This window comes from Amphiprion ocellaris, chromosome 10, assembly GCF_022539595.1.
Source record: "Amphiprion ocellaris isolate individual 3 ecotype Okinawa chromosome 10, ASM2253959v1, whole genome shotgun sequence".
Taxonomy (NCBI): domain Eukaryota; kingdom Metazoa; phylum Chordata; class Actinopteri; family Pomacentridae; genus Amphiprion; species Amphiprion ocellaris.
Genome location: NC_072775.1, coordinates 30281910 through 30305381, shown reverse-complemented (window position 1 = coordinate 30305381; position 23472 = coordinate 30281910). Strand labels below are relative to the sequence as shown.

At 38.8% G+C, this 23472-nt stretch overlaps 1 protein-coding gene across 15 annotated transcripts in view; it reads right to left on the bottom strand.

Annotated features, from left to right (window-relative positions):
* The window catches only part of LOC111580935 (rho GTPase-activating protein 12-like), a 71971-nt gene that overhangs the window by 8354 nt on the left and 40145 nt on the right, over nucleotides 1–23472 (bottom strand). For 4 of the 15 annotated variants that reach the window (XM_055014417.1, XM_055014416.1, XM_055014418.1 and 1 more), the window contains 10 exons: nucleotides 9780–10049; nucleotides 7461–7667; nucleotides 7070–7150; nucleotides 5657–5785; nucleotides 5283–5345; nucleotides 4745–4819; nucleotides 4115–4176; nucleotides 3300–3381; nucleotides 1633–1734; nucleotides 443–541 (listed from right to left, as the gene is read on the bottom strand). In XM_055014417.1, the coding sequence (XP_054870392.1) occupies nucleotides 443–541; nucleotides 1633–1734; nucleotides 3300–3381; nucleotides 4115–4176; nucleotides 4745–4819; nucleotides 5283–5345; nucleotides 5657–5785; nucleotides 7070–7150; nucleotides 7461–7667; nucleotides 9780–10049 (1170 nt within the window). Of the gene's footprint in view, nucleotides 1–442; nucleotides 542–1632; nucleotides 1735–3299; nucleotides 3382–4114; nucleotides 4177–4744; nucleotides 4820–5282; nucleotides 5346–5656; nucleotides 5786–7069; nucleotides 7151–7460; nucleotides 7668–9779; nucleotides 10050–12371; nucleotides 12523–23472 lie in introns of those variants that run through there. The other 11 variants (XM_055014429.1, XM_055014420.1, XM_055014419.1 and 8 more) reach the window with 11 other exon arrangements.

Below are 23472 nucleotides of genomic sequence, written 5' to 3'. Positions count from 1 at the left end.
ACAACCCAAAGCACCCAAAGGATCCATTGCCAACGTCCGGATGCCAGATGCCAGAGGACACCTTCTTGTCCAAGCCCAATGGTTGAGAGCATTTTTGACCACATACGAGGGACCAACACAATATTAAGCAGACAGTCATAATGTTATGCCTGATCGGTGTATATTTGAAGAGCATTCAGTGGATTTCAAACTGTTTCAAACTGGTTAAGTTCTCACTTTTGTCCCAGTGGTTAAAATGAGTAGTTCAGTTCATGCCGACACCCATAAGGTAACTTCCTCTTACCAACCACATGCACTATCTCAAACCCTCTTACCTGACATGTTTGTTCATACTTAATACTGAGCAAATCTGATTGTAGACGTTCAAAGTTTCTACTCTTGTCTTAATTCTGGGTGGAACAGTAAAAGGCTTTTGTGATTGAATGAAGGTGTTGGTCCTCACGTGGGTGCTGATGGTGTCCTGCAGCGTTCTAAACCAGTCGTTGATGAGGCCGTCGTTTTCCGACTGGATCAGCAGCTCGGTGCCCTGCCGAGTCTTCAGCTGCAGTCAGAGGACAGACCACGTCATTTTTTGACTTTCAGTGACACCAAAAACAACCTCATGGACAAACATTGTCTTCTTATACTTCGTATTCATGAACTGTGTTTGTGAACGCAGAGCTCATTATTTCAGCAATGAGTGCTGGATTGGTGGTTTACCGTGCCTTCGTCTTGGATGCTTTAAACTATCAACTTTGTTTATTTCTCATGTTTTTAAAGTTTGTTGGGTCATTAAGTTAAAAAATGCGGTGGACATTAAGTGTGTTAATGGTTGGTTAGTTAGTTGTTCACTCTTGCACACTATTTGCACTACATGTAAAACCCCTTAGTATTTGTACATTCTTTACAGAAGACATTTTGCATTATATATTTTTCTTATTGTTCATTTTAATTTATTGCACAGTTTTGCTTATTTATCTGTATTTATGGTGGTGGGAAATCTACTGTTTTTGCTGTAGCAACCAAATTTCCCATTTGGGATTAATAAAGTATTTCTATTGTATTGTATTAGTCATTTTTTATGTTTACTGTATGATTTAAAGATTTAAAGAAGAATTTTTTGTTCATAAAAACTGAAGAGTTCAACTTTTGGAAAGATTGGAGGATTTTTTGTTTGAATTTGATACTTCCAGTTACTGTTTATACAGTATAAGCTTAAAAAGGGAATACTGGAAGATTTGGCAGCATTATCAACCAATAATTGACTAATTGATGACATACACTGAGTACTGTAAACATGAGTAAACTTGCTGATATTACTGTCATGGTTAAGGACATATAATATCTGCTGCAAAAACGGCTTAATTAGATAATCCACTGGGCTACAGGAGCAGTGTCCTTATTATGACAGCTACTCTGAACACTTGGACCCATTAAGCGTCCCAAAAGTCTTTGTCATGGTGCCCACTGCCGCTAAATTCCCACAATGCTCTCTGTGTGCCAACATGGTACAGCTCATAGTCCAGATACTACAGCTTTCTAACATGCATGTCTTCTGCTTTTTTACTTAATATATTTTTAATCAGTTGAATTATTACCAACAATTAACTGATTGATCAATAACATAAATACAAAACTTGAGTTTTCTCTCACCTCTATAACATGCTTCTTGCTGGACTTATCTTTAGAGGCCCACTCGACCGAGCCACCTCTTAGATCGACAGTGAACTCAGGTTTGGACTGACTGCCTCCAAACTGGACAGGGGCAAAAAATAATCACAAGAAGGCAAATTAACAAACACAGTACAGTCTGTCTTCATATTTGACTGTCTAACCATGCAACGGTGTGTATAGATGAGATAAAAAAAAATAGGTCTACATGGGCAGAATAAGAGTCAAAAATCAACTTTCAACTCAAATGCTCAACTGTAAAATTTGTTTTGTTCGTAAAGAAATAGGAAGAAGTTTTCAGGCCAGATAGTCAGCGAAGCATCTCACCATCTGCTAGTTGTTTCACATCTTTTTAACAGTAAAAAATTATTGATAAATGATGATTTGATCTTTGATTGTAGATGATGTTGTGGCAAAGGAGGGGTGGGAATCTCAGAGTAACTCACAATGATACGATCACCTTATGTTGCCGATGACAACAATATTATACATTGAATTCCCTGCAAGACAATTATCTAACTTGCATCACAATATCTGTCTAACTGAAGAAGACAGAACTATCTCTAATGGGCTGAAAGCAGGAATTAAGTTCTCTGTTTTGCTTTCCCCAGCAATATATGAGTTCCTTCGTCATCACAGATTACTTAACTTCTGTTTACTTTACTCTCATCCATTTGATAAAACCACCACAAGGAGTCATAAAGTCACGACTCTGGTAAGTCATAAGGAATTTCTGCAAAAGGAGAATAAACAAAATGAACTAAAAGACATTATCTCTATTGAAATGCATGTAAAATCATATGTTTGAATGCATTAAGGAAGGTAACCCACAAAAAAAAACCAATCTTCACTGCCATTTTCAACCTCTAGAGAGAAGTTTTGCTGTTTTTGTTCCATCATCCTGCACACATGCATGTAAAAACCGAATATAATCCTGCTTGTTGTGTTCTAATCGGAAAACGCGACACCCCTACAAACCTCCTCTTTCAATGAACTCCACTTGAGAAACACTTCTACACTCTAAAACACACCCTGATCAAACCTCACGGTCCATGAATTTACTCCTGAAAAACGTCAAGTCAAGCCGTCAAGTGAAAAATTTAGCGTTTTGTCTCTAATCTTTGCATTATGTAAGTGATTGATGACACAGAGGGGTCGGCGTCAGAGCAGCAGGGAGGTTTCATGCAGAGGAGAAGAGCAGGAAGCACACATAAGGAAGGAGGAAGCACATACAGAGGAGGCCTGGTCGAGCCCAGAGCGGCCATAGAAGACAGCAGGACGTCTCTTAGCCGACGGCCTCCAATTACTCAACAGTGACAGGAGCAATTCGGGGAAAGAGTCACTGTGGTAGCATGGCTGCATGAGGGGGGATGAAGAGAGGGATGATGGGAGGACGAGGGGAAGGTAAAGACACAGAAAGAAAAGGAAACATCCAGAAGACAGAAAAGTCAACCCCAAACCACCTTCAGTGACCTGAAAACAGCCTGAAAACTGCACTGTGATAGCAAAGCTAGCTGATCATGGAAGTAAGTCAAGGTTTATCTCCTCAGTCGTCAACACAAACTGTAGGAGAGTTGACTCAGGTGAAGATGTCATTGGAGGAGGTCTTTCAAAGCAACAGCTGACAGGTAAAGGTTCCCGTCACTCACCCAGCTGGTCCCGCCTCCTTGTCCTTTAGCAAACAGCAGCGATGAACCTTGGAGGACGGTCCAGGAAGAAGTCCAGTTCTTCCTGCAACAGAAATTAGAAACACTTAAATGTACTGAAAGGTAATCTATAAAGAATTATTGTGTTTATTCAGCAAAAGCATACAATACTGGATAAAAGGAAGGCCACACATTGTAGATCGTGAATTTGACCACATTTGCTTACATTTTTACAAGACGAGGCAAGTATTTTTGGCTATCTTTCCTAATGGAACTGTACATCACTCATGATATGTTCATGGACCACCGGAAAGTAGAAAATCCTTTTCTTTCTGTTTCCATTTCAGTATCTTTCTAGAAGAAATAGTGTCATTTGCTGTTTTGAAGAAAACAAGCCTTTCAAACCCAAAGGTAGGTTACAAGCCGCACAAGGTTAAATCCATTGAACATGCCAATTATTTAGACAGAGAAAATCTAACATTGATGGATTTAGGAAGTCTGGATTATCTTACTAAATCAGAAAACTAAAGTCTGGTGATATTCAGGTCTATTCAGCTGGGCAGCAGTGCAACAGTAAGAGAATTACTCTCATTCCAGCTAAAATTGTGAAAATACACATTTTCCAAAACAGTATAACAACACTGGAAAACAACTTTCAATGTTAGAGAAAATGCTTTTATCTTGTTCAAAAAACACCTCATTTATCACAACTGAAAACAAAATGGGGACATTTAAACAAACAAAAATGGAAAAATCACATAAAAGGCTTGACATCTAGATGATAGAGGCCGATAATAACATGGGTAAACAGTACTCACCGTACTTTCTTGCCATGTTCAGTGATCTTTGTCACGTTTAGAACTCCACATTTTTCAGACGGCTGCAGAGGAAAGAGACAAACATTGGTATGCAGATTATATTAGGTCACATCTTGGCACACAGAAAAAAAAACACAACCGCCACCTTGAAATGCCACCACCACCAGACCAACAACAGCTTGGAGGAAAAACAGACCACTACTGTATCATTATTCCCACTTAACAACACCAGCGGATTAAACACAGATTATAGTACTTTAGAAAAAGGCTAAAGCTTAAGTTTTGTGTGCATCAGTCAGACACATACAGTGATTTCAGGATGAATTTCGAATGGCAATAAAAAGAAAAAACAAAACCCTTTGGTGTGATTTAAACAAGGCCAAGCTATACTTTTATCACCCGCGGAGCTGCAGTTTTCCTACACAGGCTCAAGCAGTTCTTCAACTTTATTTCTCTTGTGACAGTTTTCTTGCAGACATCGAGACTCTTTTTGTACGCTTTCCAAAGTTCGCTTCTCTAATTATTTCTGAGCCTGTGTAGGATCCTTGCAATGAGCTGTGTCGCTGCCTACAATCTGGGTTAAAGCGCTGCAGGAGGCAATGAGGTGTAGGTTAGGGGCGAGTTACTAACGGAGGCGGGGGGCTTTGGAGACGAAGGGCAGGAGTCGGAGTCGGGAGAGGGGGGCTTGTAGCCCTGAGGAGCATCCTAGGATTAAGAAACAAAAAAAACAACAAAAAATAATAACTGTGACATGGACTAACAAAAGATGGTTAATGAGAAGATGATGCAAGGTCAAGAAGACAAAGAGAGCTGAGAGAGTGTGATGATGGTAATTAGCAGCGAGATTATGATGCTGTCGAGTTCCTGTTAATTAAGATGTGGGTGCAGGTACAGTTATTTCTCAGACGTCTCATGCAGCTGCAGACTACACAGGTTTACAGGGATTTTTTTTGGAAGATAAGTCACCTCTCATTTTGCCTGAAATTCATTAAGCGTATGATTGAATGTGTTTTTGGTGAAATGATTCAAATGAACAATCAAGTCAGGTTTGACAGTGAAGAAAGAGATTTTAAAATCACTGCTGCTGGTTGATTGTGTTCATGCATGCTGATTGCGTGTTTGGATTTAAGGAGGAGGCTCTGATTGTTTGGTGTGACAGGCCACTGACTTGGTGTTTGTACGGGTGAGGGCGGGCAGAGCCTGCACGGAAACGCCTGGTTTTGAACAGCCGCTGCAAAGCAACAAGTCTGCAACTAAAAATCTCGACTCATCAAACAACAGATAACAGCTGCATTCAACTCTGAAAAGTGTGTTTTTAAGTCCATATGCAGGTAAAACTGGAATCATTTTTATTTTCATTTATTTAACCTTTATTTTACCAGGAAGTCCCTTGAGATTAAAAACCTCTTTTCCGAGGGAGACCTGGCAGAGCTGGCAGGTGTAAAAGGAATGGATTTGAGCAGTAACAACATTTTGTTAGCAGTGAAGTCTGGTATATTGCAGGGAAGGTAATCTACAGCTTGCAGATCAGCGGTGTCACACCTTGTCGTTTGGGTCTTGGACGTAGGCGCTGTGTCTCCATTTGGTCAAGACGATGGGCTCCACATGTTTCCTGTCCAGACTGCGACTCTTTGGAGCGTCTCCGGTCGGCTGAGGAGGGGAGAGGTTGTACTGCAGGGAGACAGCAGGGAATCCACGCATCAATATTCTTATTTCACATAAATATAATGAATATTTGTTCTCAGTTATGACAGAGTATATCTGCATTATTCTGTCAAAAGTTTAAACTACAAACACAAAGTGGGACTGTAACGAAGACAGGTTCTCATTAACCGAAATCTGTGTGCTGAAATAATGCCATATACTACTATTATTATGCAGAAATCACATTACAGAATCTCATTAAGTGCAGGAACGGAGCTTTTTATCTTCAGATTAACGCATTATTCACGCAACGCAAAATGAGTTTCTTCCTGCCTTAAAACACCTTAGATATATCTTTAGGTTATTATTTGGAGCTTCATTTGGTGTTGTCGTGTTGGTAACACCTGTGGGTTCTTGGACATATTGATTCCAAAATCCCAAAAAAGAAAATCAATTTTATGTCTTTTTACGTACAAAATGAATTTTTTCCTGACTTAAAACACCTTAGATGTATCTTTACACCGTTGCTTCCTTTACTGTGTGAATTTATTTGGTCCCTGTGTCTCTCTCCAGCCACCAGCTCACCCACACCTCTGTTCAAACACTGTAAAACTACTTTTTTGCTACACAATGCCAAGCTGTAATACTGGAGTAATTAAGTCATCGAAGCGGAAAACAATTTGGAAAAGGATGAAAGTACAGAAAGCCCCTCTCTTGCAAGTTTACAGCATTGATTTGTTCATGTTTGTAATGTATGAAAGCTGATAAGTCTGAATCCACGTTTATGACACTATCAATGGTACACTGCAGTTTTAAGGTGGAAATGCTGAGCTGTGGTGTTGGCTGCTTATTTCCCTCATTATGTGATTTTTCGCACATAAAAAACACCATATAGACATGTAACAGACAAAAAAACTAACTAAATATTCAACAAAAACTACCAAAGATTTTGAAAGCTAATGTATAGTTTTTGTAATATATCAAGCAAAAAGTGAAACATTTATTTTTTGTCTTCCTCATTTTGTTTAATATCATTGTGAATCATCTCTTTGTGTTTTCTGACAGCCAAATAACCCGACTGCTATCATTTTAACAATACTATTATCAATTAATCTAAAATGAAAATAGTTTGTAGTCAAACGGCCTCTTGTGGATGCAATATTTAGGTTTGCTGTCACTTTAAATTATTTTCAGGTATACAGACGTTCAACTGTTTGTATCATACTTGGAATTTTGAGCTCAGCTGTCCCGCCAGTATGGCAGTAATTCTCATCACTTTGATAAATCACATGGCGTGCTTGAGCATCTTACCTTTGGGAGCTCCCATTCTGACCTGGAGCCATCTGCACTGTAGTAATAAGGTCTGCCCTGGTCATCAACGTGTTTTAACCACTGATGGTGCAAAGACAGACACCGGAGAATAATAATAGAATAATAAAAAACACCGTGAGTCCTGAAGCTTCCCTTTTATTTTCGTTTTAAGACTCACAAAAGCAATTAAAACTATCTATGCATGTTGAGAATATAACTGTGTGCCTACAGCTTGGTGTTACGCTTCCTCTTGTTGCTGTGAAATAGCTCTGCGTCACAATGTGGAGAAAACATTTAGTAGAAATGTGCCATTAATCAGACCCGAATCTTGTCCCCCATGCAGCCCCAGAAACCACCACAGCACAGAAGACACAGCAGATGCAGTCGGTACCTTCTCGTTAGTATAGTCGCTGACGTACAGCGTGTGGCCGTGCTCATCCATCTCCTCCGACCAGCCACGCGGCGGCGAGCCATACTGGCTGTCCGACTGGCTCGAGTAGGTACTGAAGCAGGTGTCCTCCGACGACAGAGGCTGCAGCCGACCAATGGAGAGCGACAGGAAGGGAAGGAAAGACGGGGAGAGCGAGAGAGGGGTGGTCTACCATTAGTGTAAAGAGAAAGAGAGAGAAAAGAGAAAGAGCATTTTCACCACAAAGGAAAAGAAACAGTCATGCACCCAGAACCCATAAATCATCAGAAACAGCCCAACACCAGTTTAATACAGCACAGAGAACCAGAAAACCCATCAGAGCTGACAATCACTGCTTGATTGTGGACAGAGGAGTGACAGAAAACAGATGACGTGACAGTGTTTGGCCTGTAGGTGGCAGTGTGGTGCAGCCGTTTAGTGAAACATAGGCTGACTCAGAATCAGAGATGACTCCCAGAAGACGCAGGCTAATGTGTTATGTCACTAAGAGTTTGTTTTTGTGTGGGGAGCGGATCATAAAAAGTCATTCACCGCTGACTAATTAATTCCAGCTACTTCCAAATCACAAAAAGCTGTGTGTTCTTTTTTTTTATTCATAAATCTAATTATTCTGGTGTCGGTGTATAATCAAGCCGTCGCATGTCAGAAAGAGAACAAGAAGATTTATTTTGTCTGATAATTCAGAATCTCTCAGAACAAGCTGTCGAGGCTGAAAGAACAATTTTGCTGTTGTGTCAGTCTGAGCGCACAAACAGCATCGAAAGTGAGAGGTAGTCGCAGTGTGTAATCATGCACTGAGATGCATTATCTTTTGAATATTTGTCTCAGATTTAGACTGTATGAGCATCTTTGTGCAAGTTCTTGTAATTTTATAACTGTGAGAACCAGTTTGGCTTCAAAGTGACAACATTTCTGCATCGTTTCTGACTGTTCACGGATTCAGTTTCAGAATTAAAATCTTGTATTTGGGCTTGAATTAGAGCAAAATGCGGCATAAAAGTGGGCCTAAAAGCAATATTTATTACAAACCTTGTCTAAGACGTCTAGACAGGAGATCTTTGTCACCTGACTAAAAACAACAATCACACCTGCTTTCTGTTCTGACTAACCAGGTGTTCATATAAATGATGACAAAGGACCAAACGCCCTGTCAACTCCTCTTTACATGTCTAAAATTCCTACATTCTTCTACTACATGAAGTATCTAAATATACCTGATTTTCAACACACAAAAGAAATGTGGCAACCTGTAAATGCAATGACAGTTTCTTGCTCCACCTTGAAAGTTATCTGCCTTTAACCCTCTGAACTTCAAGCAGTTTCTAGGCATTTTTATATTTTTGCTCCTGTCACATTTTTACTCACTGTGGGTTCTGCACCTCTAGGAAAACAGCTCTACCAAGGCTGGAAGTAGAGAGAACTCAGAAATACCTTTTGTGCAGTATGACAAAGCTGAATTTCTGAAAATGTATTTTACAAAAATTTAAAAAAAAAAAAAAAAAAAAAAAAAAAAAAAAAAAAAAAAACCATGAATCAACATGTACGACATTTTTCCAAGCGCCCCCTGGTGTTACTATTTTGGGATAAAATTGTGGTTACTCTACATACTATAGATATTTTACTACTTCCTCTTAATTTGCTTTTATAATTGTCTCCTCTATGCTCTGTGCAAACACATCCTGCAGTTCAGCTGAATAGTAAACTTTGTCAAATGACTTCTGGTTGCAGTTGAGGTCAAAGATTTTCTTTTGTTTTTTTAATGTAGAATCTGGTGCAAATGGTTTATTTGTGGCAAATTTTTCAATGAGATGCATGACTTCATTGAAAATGTGGCAATGTTAAGCTTAGATTGTGTCACTTTTTTGTCAAAAACTTGAAAAAAATGATGATTCCTTCTAATTTTACAGTTTCTCGCTCTGATGAAAGGTGTAATTTTGTCGATTTTTAAAAAAGACAACGTGCCTTTCCATATTTGGTGTCAGTTTTTGTTGTTCAAAGGGTTAATACTTTTTTCTGGGTGACTCTCTTGAAGGGAGTGTGATTGCACACATTTTTTCAAGTGTGAACGCTAGATTAGTTTCCTTGTTCATACTGTGTAAATGTATTGTTTTTTTCCCCACTAATGACAGGCTTGCTGATAACAGAGGCAGCTAATCAACCTCCTGTTTGATTGTCATTTTCACAAAAAGTTGCCACCCATTGATGCACCCAAAGATAGACTTCGACAGCTAATTTCTTCCTAAAGACTGATGCAGAGTGCTTCTGAGTTTTCTTCTGTACCTCGGAGCTCTCCCCAGTGCTGTGGCTGTCTCCTCTTGAGTTCCCGGTGCTGGTGTCCCTGGTTCGAGGCGGCTTCCAGGTCCTCTCCTGGGTGGATCGGTTGTAGTAGAAGTGTCTGCCATTCTGGTCCTTGTAGGTCTCCCAGTCACCAAAGACATGGAGGGGGGAGCCAGAGGGCGGAGGAGGCTGGTTGCTCTGGGTGATCTTCAGCTCTTGGAGGTTAGTGTAGACGGGCGACTCGGAGCGGCCCTGGCCTGACGAAGATACCGTCTGCGGAAGGAAAAAGAAAGCGGGGGGAACTGTGAGTCATCTGTGACTGGATTTAAGTCTGTTACGTAAAAGTTCCCGAACAGCGTGTGAAGGTTCATGATGTAAGAAATTCACAGCTTTCAGAGTGTAAATCAACTAACTGCACACATTCATCTGAAACATTTTAAAACAGATCAGCACTTCAAACACGTAACATTTACACTGTGAACATTGTGTTGTACACATGGAGACAATCACCCCATCTTTGCAGTGTTTATACGCTCAACTGCAGGAATACAAAGAAAACAACCGAAAGGTCAAAGGTGGAAGAAATAACGAGCTGTATTTGCAGCTGACATGACCACCGTTGGCAGATCTCTAAATGTACTGTGAATGGAAGGAAGTTGCAGTTATATAACATGGAGTGGCAGAGTCAGGTAGAAATGAGGAAGTGAAACTGACTGAAGATGCATCTTGAATATTGGGATGGCAGTTTATCCCTGCAGCTGCAAACAGAGAGAGCTGTGGGAATCTTCCACAGAAAGGAAAAACATGGATTCAGTACTCTGTAAATCATATGGAATAATTTTACCTTTGGAGCCTCAGAGTATTAACTACAGTGTGTATTATAGATGTCTGTTGGTTGTCATGAACACTACATTGGAAAAAAGGTCCATCACAAAACAGATCTATGTATGAAGAAGGAGAGTATCAACAGTTTTCTTGATGCTAGAAACATGTGGCAAACCTTATTTTGATTAGATGGTCTCCAAAACAAAAAATCTAGAGAAGAGTGAATCTATTTTACCAATTACAATTTTCGAAAACCCAAGGTGACATTGTCAAGCTGCCCTACATCAAAAATTAAGCATTTAACCTTGTTAACGCGTACCATATGGTGTTTTTTTTTTTTATAACACAAAACATATCATGAGGGTAATAAGCAGTCAACACCATGGCTGAGCATTTCAACCTTGAAACTGGAGAACAACAATGATCAGAGACTTTCTGCCTGCATGTCAGAACTGGGACTTTCTGCATCACTATACATCTCTGGTACGAACATACATGACTGAATTACTCCAATAATACAACTTGTCATTTCGTAGCACAAATTAGTTTTACAGTGTTTGAGCAAATCTGTAGGTGAGCTGGTGTGCTCGAGCTACAGCAAGTCAGAGTTTAGTAATTACATCAATTACCGGAAAGGGAAATCAAGTAGTTTTAGAGCTAAAATACAATATTCTAATGACGAATGTAACTTTAATACACAGAGGTGAGTTTAAACTCGAGAGGGACTTCAGGACAAAACCCAAAAAGAGTCAGCTGACTAAAATTTGGAAAAGCAACATATTGGCACACAGGAGAAGCTGAAACCATTCAGCTTTTTTTTGGCAATTTGCTTGGAAATTAATCAGCTGTACATCAATATGCTCTCTGATTAATTTATCTTGTCACTTGGAGTTTGTTTTTTTTAATCAGAAGAAGTGTCCGCAGATGTGTCATGATGAAAAGAGAAGATATGATTTACTTTTCAGAGCCTGGTTTTATTTTGCCACAAAGCAAATCAGAAGAAAAACCTAGAGAAATATTCATATTAAACAGGTCAGACCAACCGCAAACCCTTCTACAGGAGAGTCCTATCTGACCCTCACTTTGGCAGGTGGCAATCCTGATTTCAAAAATAGATTGCAGCTCAGCAAAAGCACTGACAAGTGAACAAAAAAATAAATAAAAGTTGCTGCTTTTCAAGAATATCTCCACAGCTGCGGTGCAGCCAGCATGCCGTCTCTAATGACAGAGCAACCCTTCAAAGCCCAGATGCACAACTGAGCCAGTCAATGGGCTGCTTGTCATGATTATTTCATGCTGGCATTACAAAGAAGCTGCCTGGCAATAGAGCGACAGGGCACAGAGAGTCATAAATAATGCTGGTGGCCCGAGGCCTCTGAACACTGGCTCTGTGATGTTTTTACTGCATGGAGATCAATAGGGATGAAATATGCAGGAGCAGAGCAAACAGCTGGAGGTGCCCAGGAGGATCGAATATTCAGCGGACTGGAGGAAGCCTGACAAGTGTGACGTCCAGTCCAGTAGCACACTGACAAAATATACATACTGTAGATGCATTTTCTCATATATTTACAGCACTTTCTTTTATGTGCAACATTTGACAGAAAGTTGCAAAACAAGGAAACTTTTTTTTTGGAAGTTTCCTACCACTGAGTCATCGAGAAAAAGGCGCTAATAAAAGGCAGCTTTTACTAGAAACGCTCTGTAACGCTATTGAGCATAACTGACGTCTTAGTTATGTACAATAAATAAAAACACACAGCATGTTACCTTTGGTGGCGAGCAACTAGTAAACACATCATCCTCTTCGTGTATTGAGATGGCTCGAAAAAAACTCCTGCTCAAGCGGATTATTGCCATTGTCCTTGTATGATAAGTCTCCTTTATCAAATGTAGCGTGCAACACTGGTGACGCCGTTCTGTGGTCTCCCTGCACAAATGTTGAGTGAACATGTGATTTAGTGCACAGATCTGTCAAAGGGGGAAGTCCTGGTGGTGAATCGACCGTTACAAAGCCAGCGAGGTGGGAACCCACTTCAGTGTTGGCCACTAAAACCACATTTTCCTCCAAGCTGCTCTGAAATTACACTTTAGTTAAGTGGTTAAAAAAAACAAAAAACTCCAGAAAGAGGTGTATTTTTTACCTCATAGGACAGAGTAGGGTCACATGAGATCCACATTTTTGTGCTTTTAAACGCTTAGGATTAATAAGTCTCCACCTGTTTAGGTGCCAAACATCTCAGTCCCCATTAAACCAAGTATTCAGTCAGTTTTCTGCTCTTTACTTTCACCTCATTAACTTATTTCATGTAAAAGAGAAATTGTACATTAATCAGAAAGGTATAACAAATGTTTCAAATAAAGGTACGACTGAAATATGCATTAATGCAATTAAATGCAAGCAAAACTTTCATGCATTAAATCCAAACTTCAAAAAGTAGTCTCATTTTTACATTAAGATAATCTCAGTATCTCTCTATTATTACAACTTTGACATAGTACTACTCGCTAAAACTGCAGATAGAACAACCGATGACAGCAGCAATATGCACTCTGTCAAATAAAGGTGCCCCATATGTACCTAAAGTCTTCACTACCAGGTTGACTCATTAAAAATGGATGAAGAGAGTCTCTTGACTTCATTATAGCAGCGGTATATTCCTGAGCAGCTGGTGCTGGACATCTGGTGTGAACAGACTGACCAGCTAATCGATACGTAGCTGTGAAACCACTAAACCACGGTGGGACATTAGGAGGCTGACCTCTCACTAAGAGGAGGCTGCTCTCGCTGACAGGACACCGTGCTTTAAGCAAAGGTTTTCAGGTGGACAGGTGTCGCCATATACGCACATTTTTCTACGCATCCAACAGGCGTCCTGCAGTAATTAAAGATCACCTCTGCTAATGCCTGAAGAAATTATTACATTTTTATGAACCATAAAACTCTGAAAAAAGACATCACACAGCAAAGCCATATATTTATGAGTAAGGCAGTTGTTTTAAGTGCCATCAGGATGAGATTTGTCAGGATCAGTGGTGGAATATGTGGATTTTAATCCAATATAAATGTCATCAAATTCAGCAAACATAGCCCTGCCTCTGTAAATGGGAGTGGCTCAGACAAATGCATACAACACTACGAGCTTTTACGAGCTCAAACGTGCAGGGAAAGCAAGAGCAGGGAGAAATAGGGACAGTAAATCTGGCACTTGTCAACTATCTGAATATGCTAACTCGCTAAATATCAACATCTTTCTCCATGAGTCACAGATTTTACATTTAACCGATCAATCACATTTGCTTTGCAGAAATTAATCTGGGCAGCATGTAGCTATGTCAGGAAGTAAAGAAAACCTTTTGAGTTAGTACAAGCTGGAAAAAGTGAAGACAAACATAGGACATGTGGCTAAAGTCAGGGTGATAACTTCCAATTGGACTTTTATTAACAGTGGCTATGACCAGAAAAATGTATCTACAGTATCAAGATAGCTAAAGGTTTTCTGTGGTGAAAAAATATGTCATTAAAGAGCCCATATCATACAGGGGTACCGATATACACTATAGTTCAAAAGTTTGGGGTGACTTAGAAATGTCCTTATTTTGAAAGAAAAGCAGTTTTTTTCAATCAAAATAACATTACATTGATCAGAAATACAGTCTAGACTTTGTTAATGTGGTAAATAACTATTCTAGCTGGAAACGACTGATTTTTAATGGAATATCTCCATAGAGGTACAGAGGAACATTTCCAGCAACCATCACTCCTGTGTTCTAATGCTACATTGTGTTAGCTAATGATGTTGAAAGGCTAATTGATGATTAGAAAACGCTTGTGCAGTTATGTTAGCACATGGATAAAAGTGTGAGTTTTCATGGAAAACATGAAAGTGTCTGGGTGACCCCAAACTCTTGAATGGTAGTGTATAATTATATTTTGGGGTGTACTAGAATATGTTTACATGCTTTAATGTTCAAAAAACATTATTTTGCTCATACAGAAAATTGCTAGAGACCACTTCTCACTGTCTTGCTTCATTTTAGCTCCTGTCTCTACAGCAAAGTTACCCAGAAACTAGTTCTAAGGCAGGTATTATGCAAATGTCTTACATGGTGATGTAGACAAGTAATGGAAGAAACCTTTTCTTTTGGAGAGAATAACTGCCTTTTGCATGAATGAGGGACTTGCAGACCTTTTATATGCACAAAAAAAGGAACTATACAACACACTGGAGGAGAGGGGAAAAAATCCCAAAAGCATAATATGGGCTCTTTAAAACCAAATACTTCCAAATACACCCAACAGCGCTGACTATGATGCCCATTTTCTCAGACAACATGAACAGAGATCTTCCAACAAAAGCTGGTTAGAAGTTCAAGAACTCAGACTGACCTGATAGTTGCACAGTTTGACCAGGAAGCCAGAAGCTAAACAACCACAATAACTGCTGTACAGTACACAGACAGGAGCTCTGAGCCTGAGGGCACACTTCACAGCAGCAGCCAATTAACACTTCTGATTTCAGCACAGCATTCTCTTAATTTCCTATTTCAGGCCAGAGCGGCGGTGAATGGGTAGAAAATGGGACTGGACGGAGAGTGGTGCTGCCAGTTCTAATTAGGAGACCAGCACAGTCTTATCAGCACTGCCTGCAGCTCTGCAGTGGAACAACAATCAACCGCTCCAGTGTTCTTCAGCTGCAGATAAACCACATCAGAAGAGCCAGGAAAACACAGATACAGAGAAATGGGAGAAGATTTAGGGACATTGCTTCAGGCTGTGAATGCATCAGAGCTAATAATGGACAGAAATGGGTGCACATGCTTTGGCATACAGTTTATATTTAGACGAGTCTGGTGAGAAAGTCGGAACACTGTGTTTATTTTATGCAAAGTTGTGTCCTGGTTCACTTAAAGCTGGGGTCATTCTACATCTGCTGAGTTGTTTTCATGTTAGCGATGTCAGTTCATGTGGTTTGCAGATTTGTCATCAGATTTGTTACTTTGCCTGACTAGCAGTTACAATACACAAAAGACACACAACTTTGAATATGTGGAAAATGTCTTGAAGTGATTCATTTAAATCTGAATTGTCCAAAACTTTAACTGTAAATATGATTACATAAGTGAGCATTCCTGTGTGTACACACGATACAACAAAATACATAAGTATGATGTGAACTTATACCTACTCCACCTTTCAAAAGTCTGGGGTCACTCAGGCAATTTCATGTTTTCTAACATAACTGCACAAGGGTTTTCAAATCATCAACTAGCCTTTCAACACCATTAGCTAACACAATGTAGCATTAGAACACAGGAGTGATGGTTGCTGGAAATGTTCCTCTGTACCTCTATGGAGATATTCCATTAAAAATCAGCCGTTTCCAGCTAGAATAGTCATTTACCACATTAACGATGTCTACACTGTATTTCTGATTCATTTAAAGTTATCTTCATTGAAAAAAAATGCTTTTCTTTCAAAAACAAAGACATTTCTAAGTGACCCCAAATTTTTACACTGCAGTGTATATATGTGTTAATTATTAAGTAATTGAATTAACAATTAAACATTTATTGCTGAATTTTTAGTTGGACGACTGAATCTAAGCAGCAACAATTAACTGATTAATCGATTAGTTGTCAACTAAAATAATCTACAACTACTTGTATAGTCTATTAATCTATTTGAGTAATTTTTAAAGCAAAATAAACTCAAAATCCACTGTTTCCAGGTTCTTAAATCTTATGTTTTCTAGTTATCTTACTCATCTGTAACAGTAAACTGTATATTCTTTGGGTTGGGGACTAAACAAAACATTTGAGGACGTCATCTTCAGCTCTGGAAAACACTGATCTACATTTCTCACCATTTTCTCATATTTTGTGAACCAAATAAGCAATCAGTTCATCGAGACAAATAATAAATAGTTGCGGGCCTAACCTGGACAGCTGACTGATTCAATACATGACCACATTTTGATAACTGATAAATAGTTTCAACTTTCTTTTAAAAATGGGCATTTGCTGTTTGCAACTCTTTGAGGATTTTTTTTTTTTTTTCTTTTTGTCATTGTAAATTTGTGGACTTTTGAGGACATCTGAATCTGTCACAATGGACGTTGGGAAATGTCATTTTCTTTCTGGAATTTTAGTAACTAAATGAACTAAACGTTTAACCAAAAAAAAAGAAAAATAACCAAAAAATAATGGTTGCAGGCTGATGCATCATGATGAAGCTGCAGCTTTCTATGTTTTCTCAGCAGATCACAGGTGAGCAAACGTTCAGGCAGCAGCGTCCTTTAGGTGGCAGCCTGACAACAAAGTCGGTGCAGGTCCTGAAGCAACATGCCCGCGATGTGGGAGGAAGAGAAGGTGGAGGTGGGACTCTCCATGTTCGCCTCCTCTCTCCTCCCCTTTTCTGTTTGACACAGATGAACCTGCTCTGCTGCATACCTCAGGGAGCTGGACGATGCAAACACAAAACACACACACACACACACACACATAAATAAACACACACACTGGAGCACCCGGATGCCAAGCTGAAAGTGTGTGCGCTCGACTGACGTGCACACGTGCAGGTTTGCACATGTACAAACATTCCCACACAAACAGAGAGAAAGAACACACATCTCTCTCTCTCTCTTCTACTTCCTTGTCCATTCAGTTTTTAGTTTCACTGGGACAAACAGTCGCTGCAGTGCTTTTTATGTTCACACTCTGGCACGACTGTGGTTAAGTGCTGCATTGCATAACATATGTAGGAAATGTTACTTAATATTTCTCTCTTTGGGGACAAGAGCAATGCGGCAGACGGGAGCAGAAACACACACTTCTCCCTTCACATTTAGGACAAATCTTAATGTGCAAAAACAGCTCGAGGTTAATTCATTTTGTATGTGGACAATTACAATAACGTATGAAATTATATCTTGAGGCTGTAAATACACCTTATACATCAAAAAACTCCTAGAAAAGTCAGTTATCATAATTTTACTGCAACATTTACTACAGCAAGAAAATCAACTTTATTAACATTTGGAGTAAATGATTTGACTTTGTCAAAACTTCAGACTGAAGACACTTAAAGAAATATGTATTTACAGTAACTTTGAGTGAATTTAACTTTCCATGCTTTCAATGTGAGCAAGTGAAAGAAATCTAGACATTTTATTTCTCTATCAGTAACTGTTATGGATGTAAGGAGTTATTGCTATGTAAACTACTGTTCAAAAGTTTGGGGTCAACCAGATAATTTCATGTTTTCCATGAAAACTCACACTTTTATCCATGTGCTAACATAACTGCACAAGGGTTTTCTAATCATCAATGAACCTTTCAACACCATCAGCTAACACAATGTAGCATTAGAACACAGGAGTGATGGTTGCTGGAAATGCCATAGTGTAGAATAGTCATTTACCACATTTACAAGGTATACACTGGATTTCTGATAAATTTACAGTTATCTTCATTGAAAAAAAGTTTTTCCTTCAAAAATAAGGACATTTCTAAGTGACTCCAAACTTTTGAGCGGTCGTGTAGGTGTGACATTAACAGTTGCAAGAAAGACAAATAATCAGTGAAACCACTCCAGGAAGCTTCAGAGCATCTGATCGAAACAGGAAGAGATTGCACTGACATGTAAAACAGCCAGGCTGTCTTTCCTGTTAAATTTTTTTTTCCCACAATACATATCTATGTCTTGACATTTTCTGTGGGAAGGAGTGGGCATTTAAGACAGAAGGACTTGTAAAAGGAAATTAAATGTTTCCTGTACGGAGAATTAAGCAGGAACAAAAAAAGCCCAAACATAAACACGACTGAGAAAAGTAACCAAAAGACCCTAAAAGGCCCCAAACACATGTCCATTATAGCCCGGTGGCTCTTTCAGTCTGGGCTGAGCTAATCTCGGTAAATCTGACTGAGCTGAATAATAAGGAAGAAAAGCAAACACGCCGCCAGTTGACACAGAAAGGCCTTGAAACACTGGCACCACCCAAGGCAGTTACACAACTCCAGCGACACGGCATTCAACAGGAGAAAAGAGCAGACAATGCAGCGCGGGAAACAGCAGCGAACAGCCTGAGGCGGCTTTGAGTCCCGACTGGCTCGATAAAACTGAAGTCAGGAAGCAGCACTGACAGAAGAGACGCTCGTCAGGTGGACACTGGTGGGAAATAAACTGATCTGGGATGCAATTTTAGATCAAGTTATGATTTTATTTGTTCCAGTTCTACTTCATTAATACAAAAATGCTTCTAGAAATTTATCTTGGGCACTAAAGCTGTCATTTCCCATAAACGTGGCTGATAAAACAATAACCATGTACCAGCAATAGATGCTGTGAATGTCATTGCATGATCAAACCCCAAACTGGTTCATAAGCAGGCTATATGAGCTAAAATGCACAATTAAACTTGTTCTTTTCTTCTGTATCAAGGTAAAAATCATTCTTTCATCCTCATTTATTTTATTTTATATGTGAATTGTCATTGTTGTACGGCTACATCATAATTATTAGCTGTGTGATTTAATACGAATGCAAAGTAAGGTGGTTAAATTCAAAATAAAGATTTTTTTCTGCTGGTCTTTATTAAAAAGGCAAAAAAAAAGGTAATCAAAAGACATCAGTAATTATCAATAAATTGAAATGAAACATCTGATCATGATAGGTTTTTTCAGTTGTATAGTCAGGTCTAATTTTTAATAATATGCAGAACATGCAGCACAAATGAACTTATTCTCATTAAGGTACAAATGCAAACATTCATCTTGGAATTTCACTTTTTTTTTTTCAATCCTTTACCTGCAAATTGCAATAACTTTTGATGAAAACTCTTGTTGCAGCCGTATTATCAGACGCACTTACTCTCTTACTGTCAGAGACAGTGAGGCAATAACACCTGTCTGGTGTAAATTATAGAAAAGCAAAAAGACATTTTGTTCTTTCTTACAGTTCAGCTGCTCTTTTTATAGCATAATCTCAGCTGAGTTTAGAGTCACAGAAGTCTGTCAGAGAAAGTCGTCTCACAGAGGAACTCTGGTCTCATTGTGAGTCTAACTCTGACGTACTCAAGTCTCGAGATGGGCTGCAAATGGGTCAAATGTAGGAAAAAGCAGGAGGAAAAGAACGTACTGAAGAGCAGAGAGAGAACGGAGAAGCTGTATGAATATGTTTAAAGAGAATATCAACAAGTACAGCAGGTCAGACTGCAGACTGTGTTATGTGTGGTATTATGTACAGAGTGGCTAGGTCTTATTTTGACAAAATATTAATAAAAAAGAACATTTCCAATCATAATATGAGGCTATAAAATAACATGTAACCACTGAGGACCTATAATGTGTAAATATACATATGTCAAAAGGCTGTATGCATATTATACTGGAGAAAGAAGAAAAAAATTAGCAAAAAATCTATCAATGACAAGAACGATTCAGTGGTCAGAAGTTCATTAATCTGCTTTTACAGCTCTGCAAAGCAAAACTGTCACTACAAAGGAAACAGGTTTATAGTTTAATAGAAACTTCAAATTAAAGTAAGAAAATTTCAAGTTTCAAGACAGAGTTCTACTGTAATATCTTGAGGAAAAACACTGTACACCGATAACCTCAACTCTCTTATGATGGCATGTGTGTGCTCCGATGTGCCGTTTGCCTTGCCTTTATAATCACAGACACAAGTGAGTTCTCTGTGCCTGTAGCTGTGCCCGCGGTGACAAAGGGGTTTTTTAGTCATTCTAAAACTGGCGAGTAATTCCCCCAAGGTGACTCAGCATTAAATATATGTTAGTGCTGAGGTGATGTTGTTTATGGACGTCGTAGCGCAGAACCAAGTTGAACAAACACAGAGAGGCAGGGAAACTAACGGCCTCAACTGAACGATAAATCCTCTAAATCCATCTACCTGACTGGTGGCAGCTAATGATGCTAATTCTCCAGCACAGCGGTTGGCCGGGGGCTGGAGGAGTCCGCTGAGGACAGCTGCCATGGATAAAGGTGTGTGTTGGTGGTTATATAAGAGGGTAGCAGGGGGACAGGTGTGGTCACTGCTCAGGACATATAACACGATGGGATGTGACTTACGAAGATGCGTGTTTTGTGCAGCTTTCTCCTTCAATCTGGGTTCCGTGCAGGATTTAATGTTGTTATCTAACACACAGAGCTATAAAACCCTGCTGCCAGGTAGGAAATGTTACATTTTTTAAGTGGCTTTTTCTTCAGGGCCTAAGAGAAGCAGTCTATTTTTAACCCGGAGTGGTAACTTTTAGGTTTTATCAAGGGTTGGAGAAGGAATTAAATCCTTTCGGTACAAGTCGAAGCAATAAAATCATCCAAATTAGACTGATAACATTTTCCCTTTAACAGTAGAAAAGCCCAAGATCCCCCTCGGATGCCCCTCTGTTGTATCGCTCAGAAATAAATAGCCAACCACATTACAACGGGCTTTCAGACGCTATCTAAATCGCTACTGATGGATGTTTACATGTTGACGCCTGTTATCTGAGCCCAGCTCTGTTGAGCCAACACATCTAAGGAGGATGAAGATGTGAAGCAGAGATACAGAGATTCTCCATATCTGTTCTGTCCCGCCACTTGGTTAACGTCAACCATGATATAATCCTGCGGGCTTATATTATTATTATACACCAGTTCACTCAATCTGCATCTCACTACATTTATTAAACAAACTGCTTTGTGAAAAAACTTACCATTTACTTTGTGTCTTTATTTAAACCAATTACTTCATGTTTGATACTGCAGCTCAGTGTATAAGCTTTTTTTCTGCAGCTTTGCATTTATGAAGTAAGAAACTGTCAAGAGTACTGATTACTGTTGAATAAAACCTTTATTAGCGCAGCTCAACATTACAAACCTTGTTCAAAGGCAGTGTGATTAGGTCAACTGACTATTTATCTGATTTGATATTCAGATTTTTTTTCTAATTACCAGTATGCTTTTTGTTTGTTTATTTCTTAAACTAATACCTCATAATAAAAAAGATTTAAAAAAAGATTAAACATCACAATTAATAGTCAATCAACACTGACAGCTACTCTAGGAGCCACATAAGTACATAGCATTATTTGTTGAACTATGCTATTATAATATGTTATTTACATTCTACTATTATTTACATTCATGCTGTTGTCAAAAACCTACTACAAAGCAGCTCCAAGAAGCAAGCAGATTTTCGCTTCCAACGTAAGGTAGCAGATATTGGCAAAGCTGCTAAAAACACAACAATCCAATGAACTATTTCTATGATGAAAAACATGTATGTTTTACATTTAGCACTGAAAATGCCCAAATTATGCACTATGCTGCAGTGATATAAACTTAACCATAACAAGATAATGGAGTATATTTATGTATAGATAATTAAATCTTTCTGTAATGTCAGCATGAGTGGGACTTAGCAACCCACTGCTAACAGGGCTAATGAAGGTCAAGAAGCATTCACTACAAACCAGGAAATTAGCTATATTCTCAGTGGCTAAGATCATTTTTTGACCCCGGCTAAGGTTTTGTTTATGCCTAGAGGACAAGATTAAGCTAACGTCAAAGTTAGGCTAAGTTAGCAGGCGGCTACACACGGCGTAAAATTAGTCATTTGAAAACAATAACAGCTAGTATTTTAATAAATTGTCTTTAGTGGGTCATACAAATGGTGGAACAGCAAAAGACTGAGACACAAAGAAGAACATCAGATGATAGAAGAGGAGACACAGCTCTCAAACTTATGGCAAACAGAAAACTATTTATTTTTAATGATATTGGACATATTCAGCTATAGTTAATATTGAAGTAACCTTGTTTTGACAGATTCCCTGCAATCATGTGTTGTAAATGTATGACATTCAGTTGATTAAAACCAATTAAAGGTTTTCCAAAGCTGTTGTACCGTAATAAATGAAGCATAATCATGTGTTCAGCAGATGTCAGCCTCATGTTTAAACCTCCCTCATTCTTTAAACTCTGTATATCTGTTTCAAATATTGGTTATTGGATTACTAATAATCAGTATTAAAAATATATTGGTCAGCTCCTACGATAAGGTTCAGAAAGGAGTGTTTTTTAATTTATTTCCAACCTAGATTTATCCCAGCTGGTGTACGGAATTGAACTCACGACCTTCTGGTCACTGTACAGCTGCTCCCCAGTATCTGAGCTGGAGCCAGCGAGCCGACCTAGAAAACCAAAGTAACACCAACTATGTGCACAGAAATAAATTACATCGATGTCCTGTACTGATAAAGGAACTGTTGGTGCCACAGAAAGTATTTATGAGTCGTTTCTTTAAGGGTTTGGCTCTCTCAAGAAGGAAAGTCTGAGGGGTTGTAAGATTATTAACAAGGTCAATTAATTCAACAGATTTGTGTACATTCTAACAGGCTTTTTTCTATAATTTCTTTCTTATGATAATACTTCAGAGTTTCAGAACCTGTTAGGCCTAGAAAAATGTCAAAACTACAACAACCTGGCATGAGAATATCATTCTTGTTTACCAGGTAGAGCTGCTCAAAACTCATGAATGCATCCGACCTGTAATGAGGGGGTTTGAGTGGAGAATGCTAAATTGTCATGAATAATAAGTTATGAACTTTAAGTAGTCCTCTTAACTTTTTTCTGCCAAGATAAATTTTCAGTCGAGTAAAAATGTTAAAAAAAAAAAAAAACGTCATGGATATGCACTGTAAACAATTAATGGCTTTTTAATTTTTTTTTAACAATTCATTGTTATTTTACAGATTTTGTGAAATTACAGATAAATAGTAAAATCATAGAAAAAACATTTTTACATGTTAACTACAAAAAGAGGCCAAAACTGTTCCTGATGTTCACAACAAAAAAAAGACATTTGCCC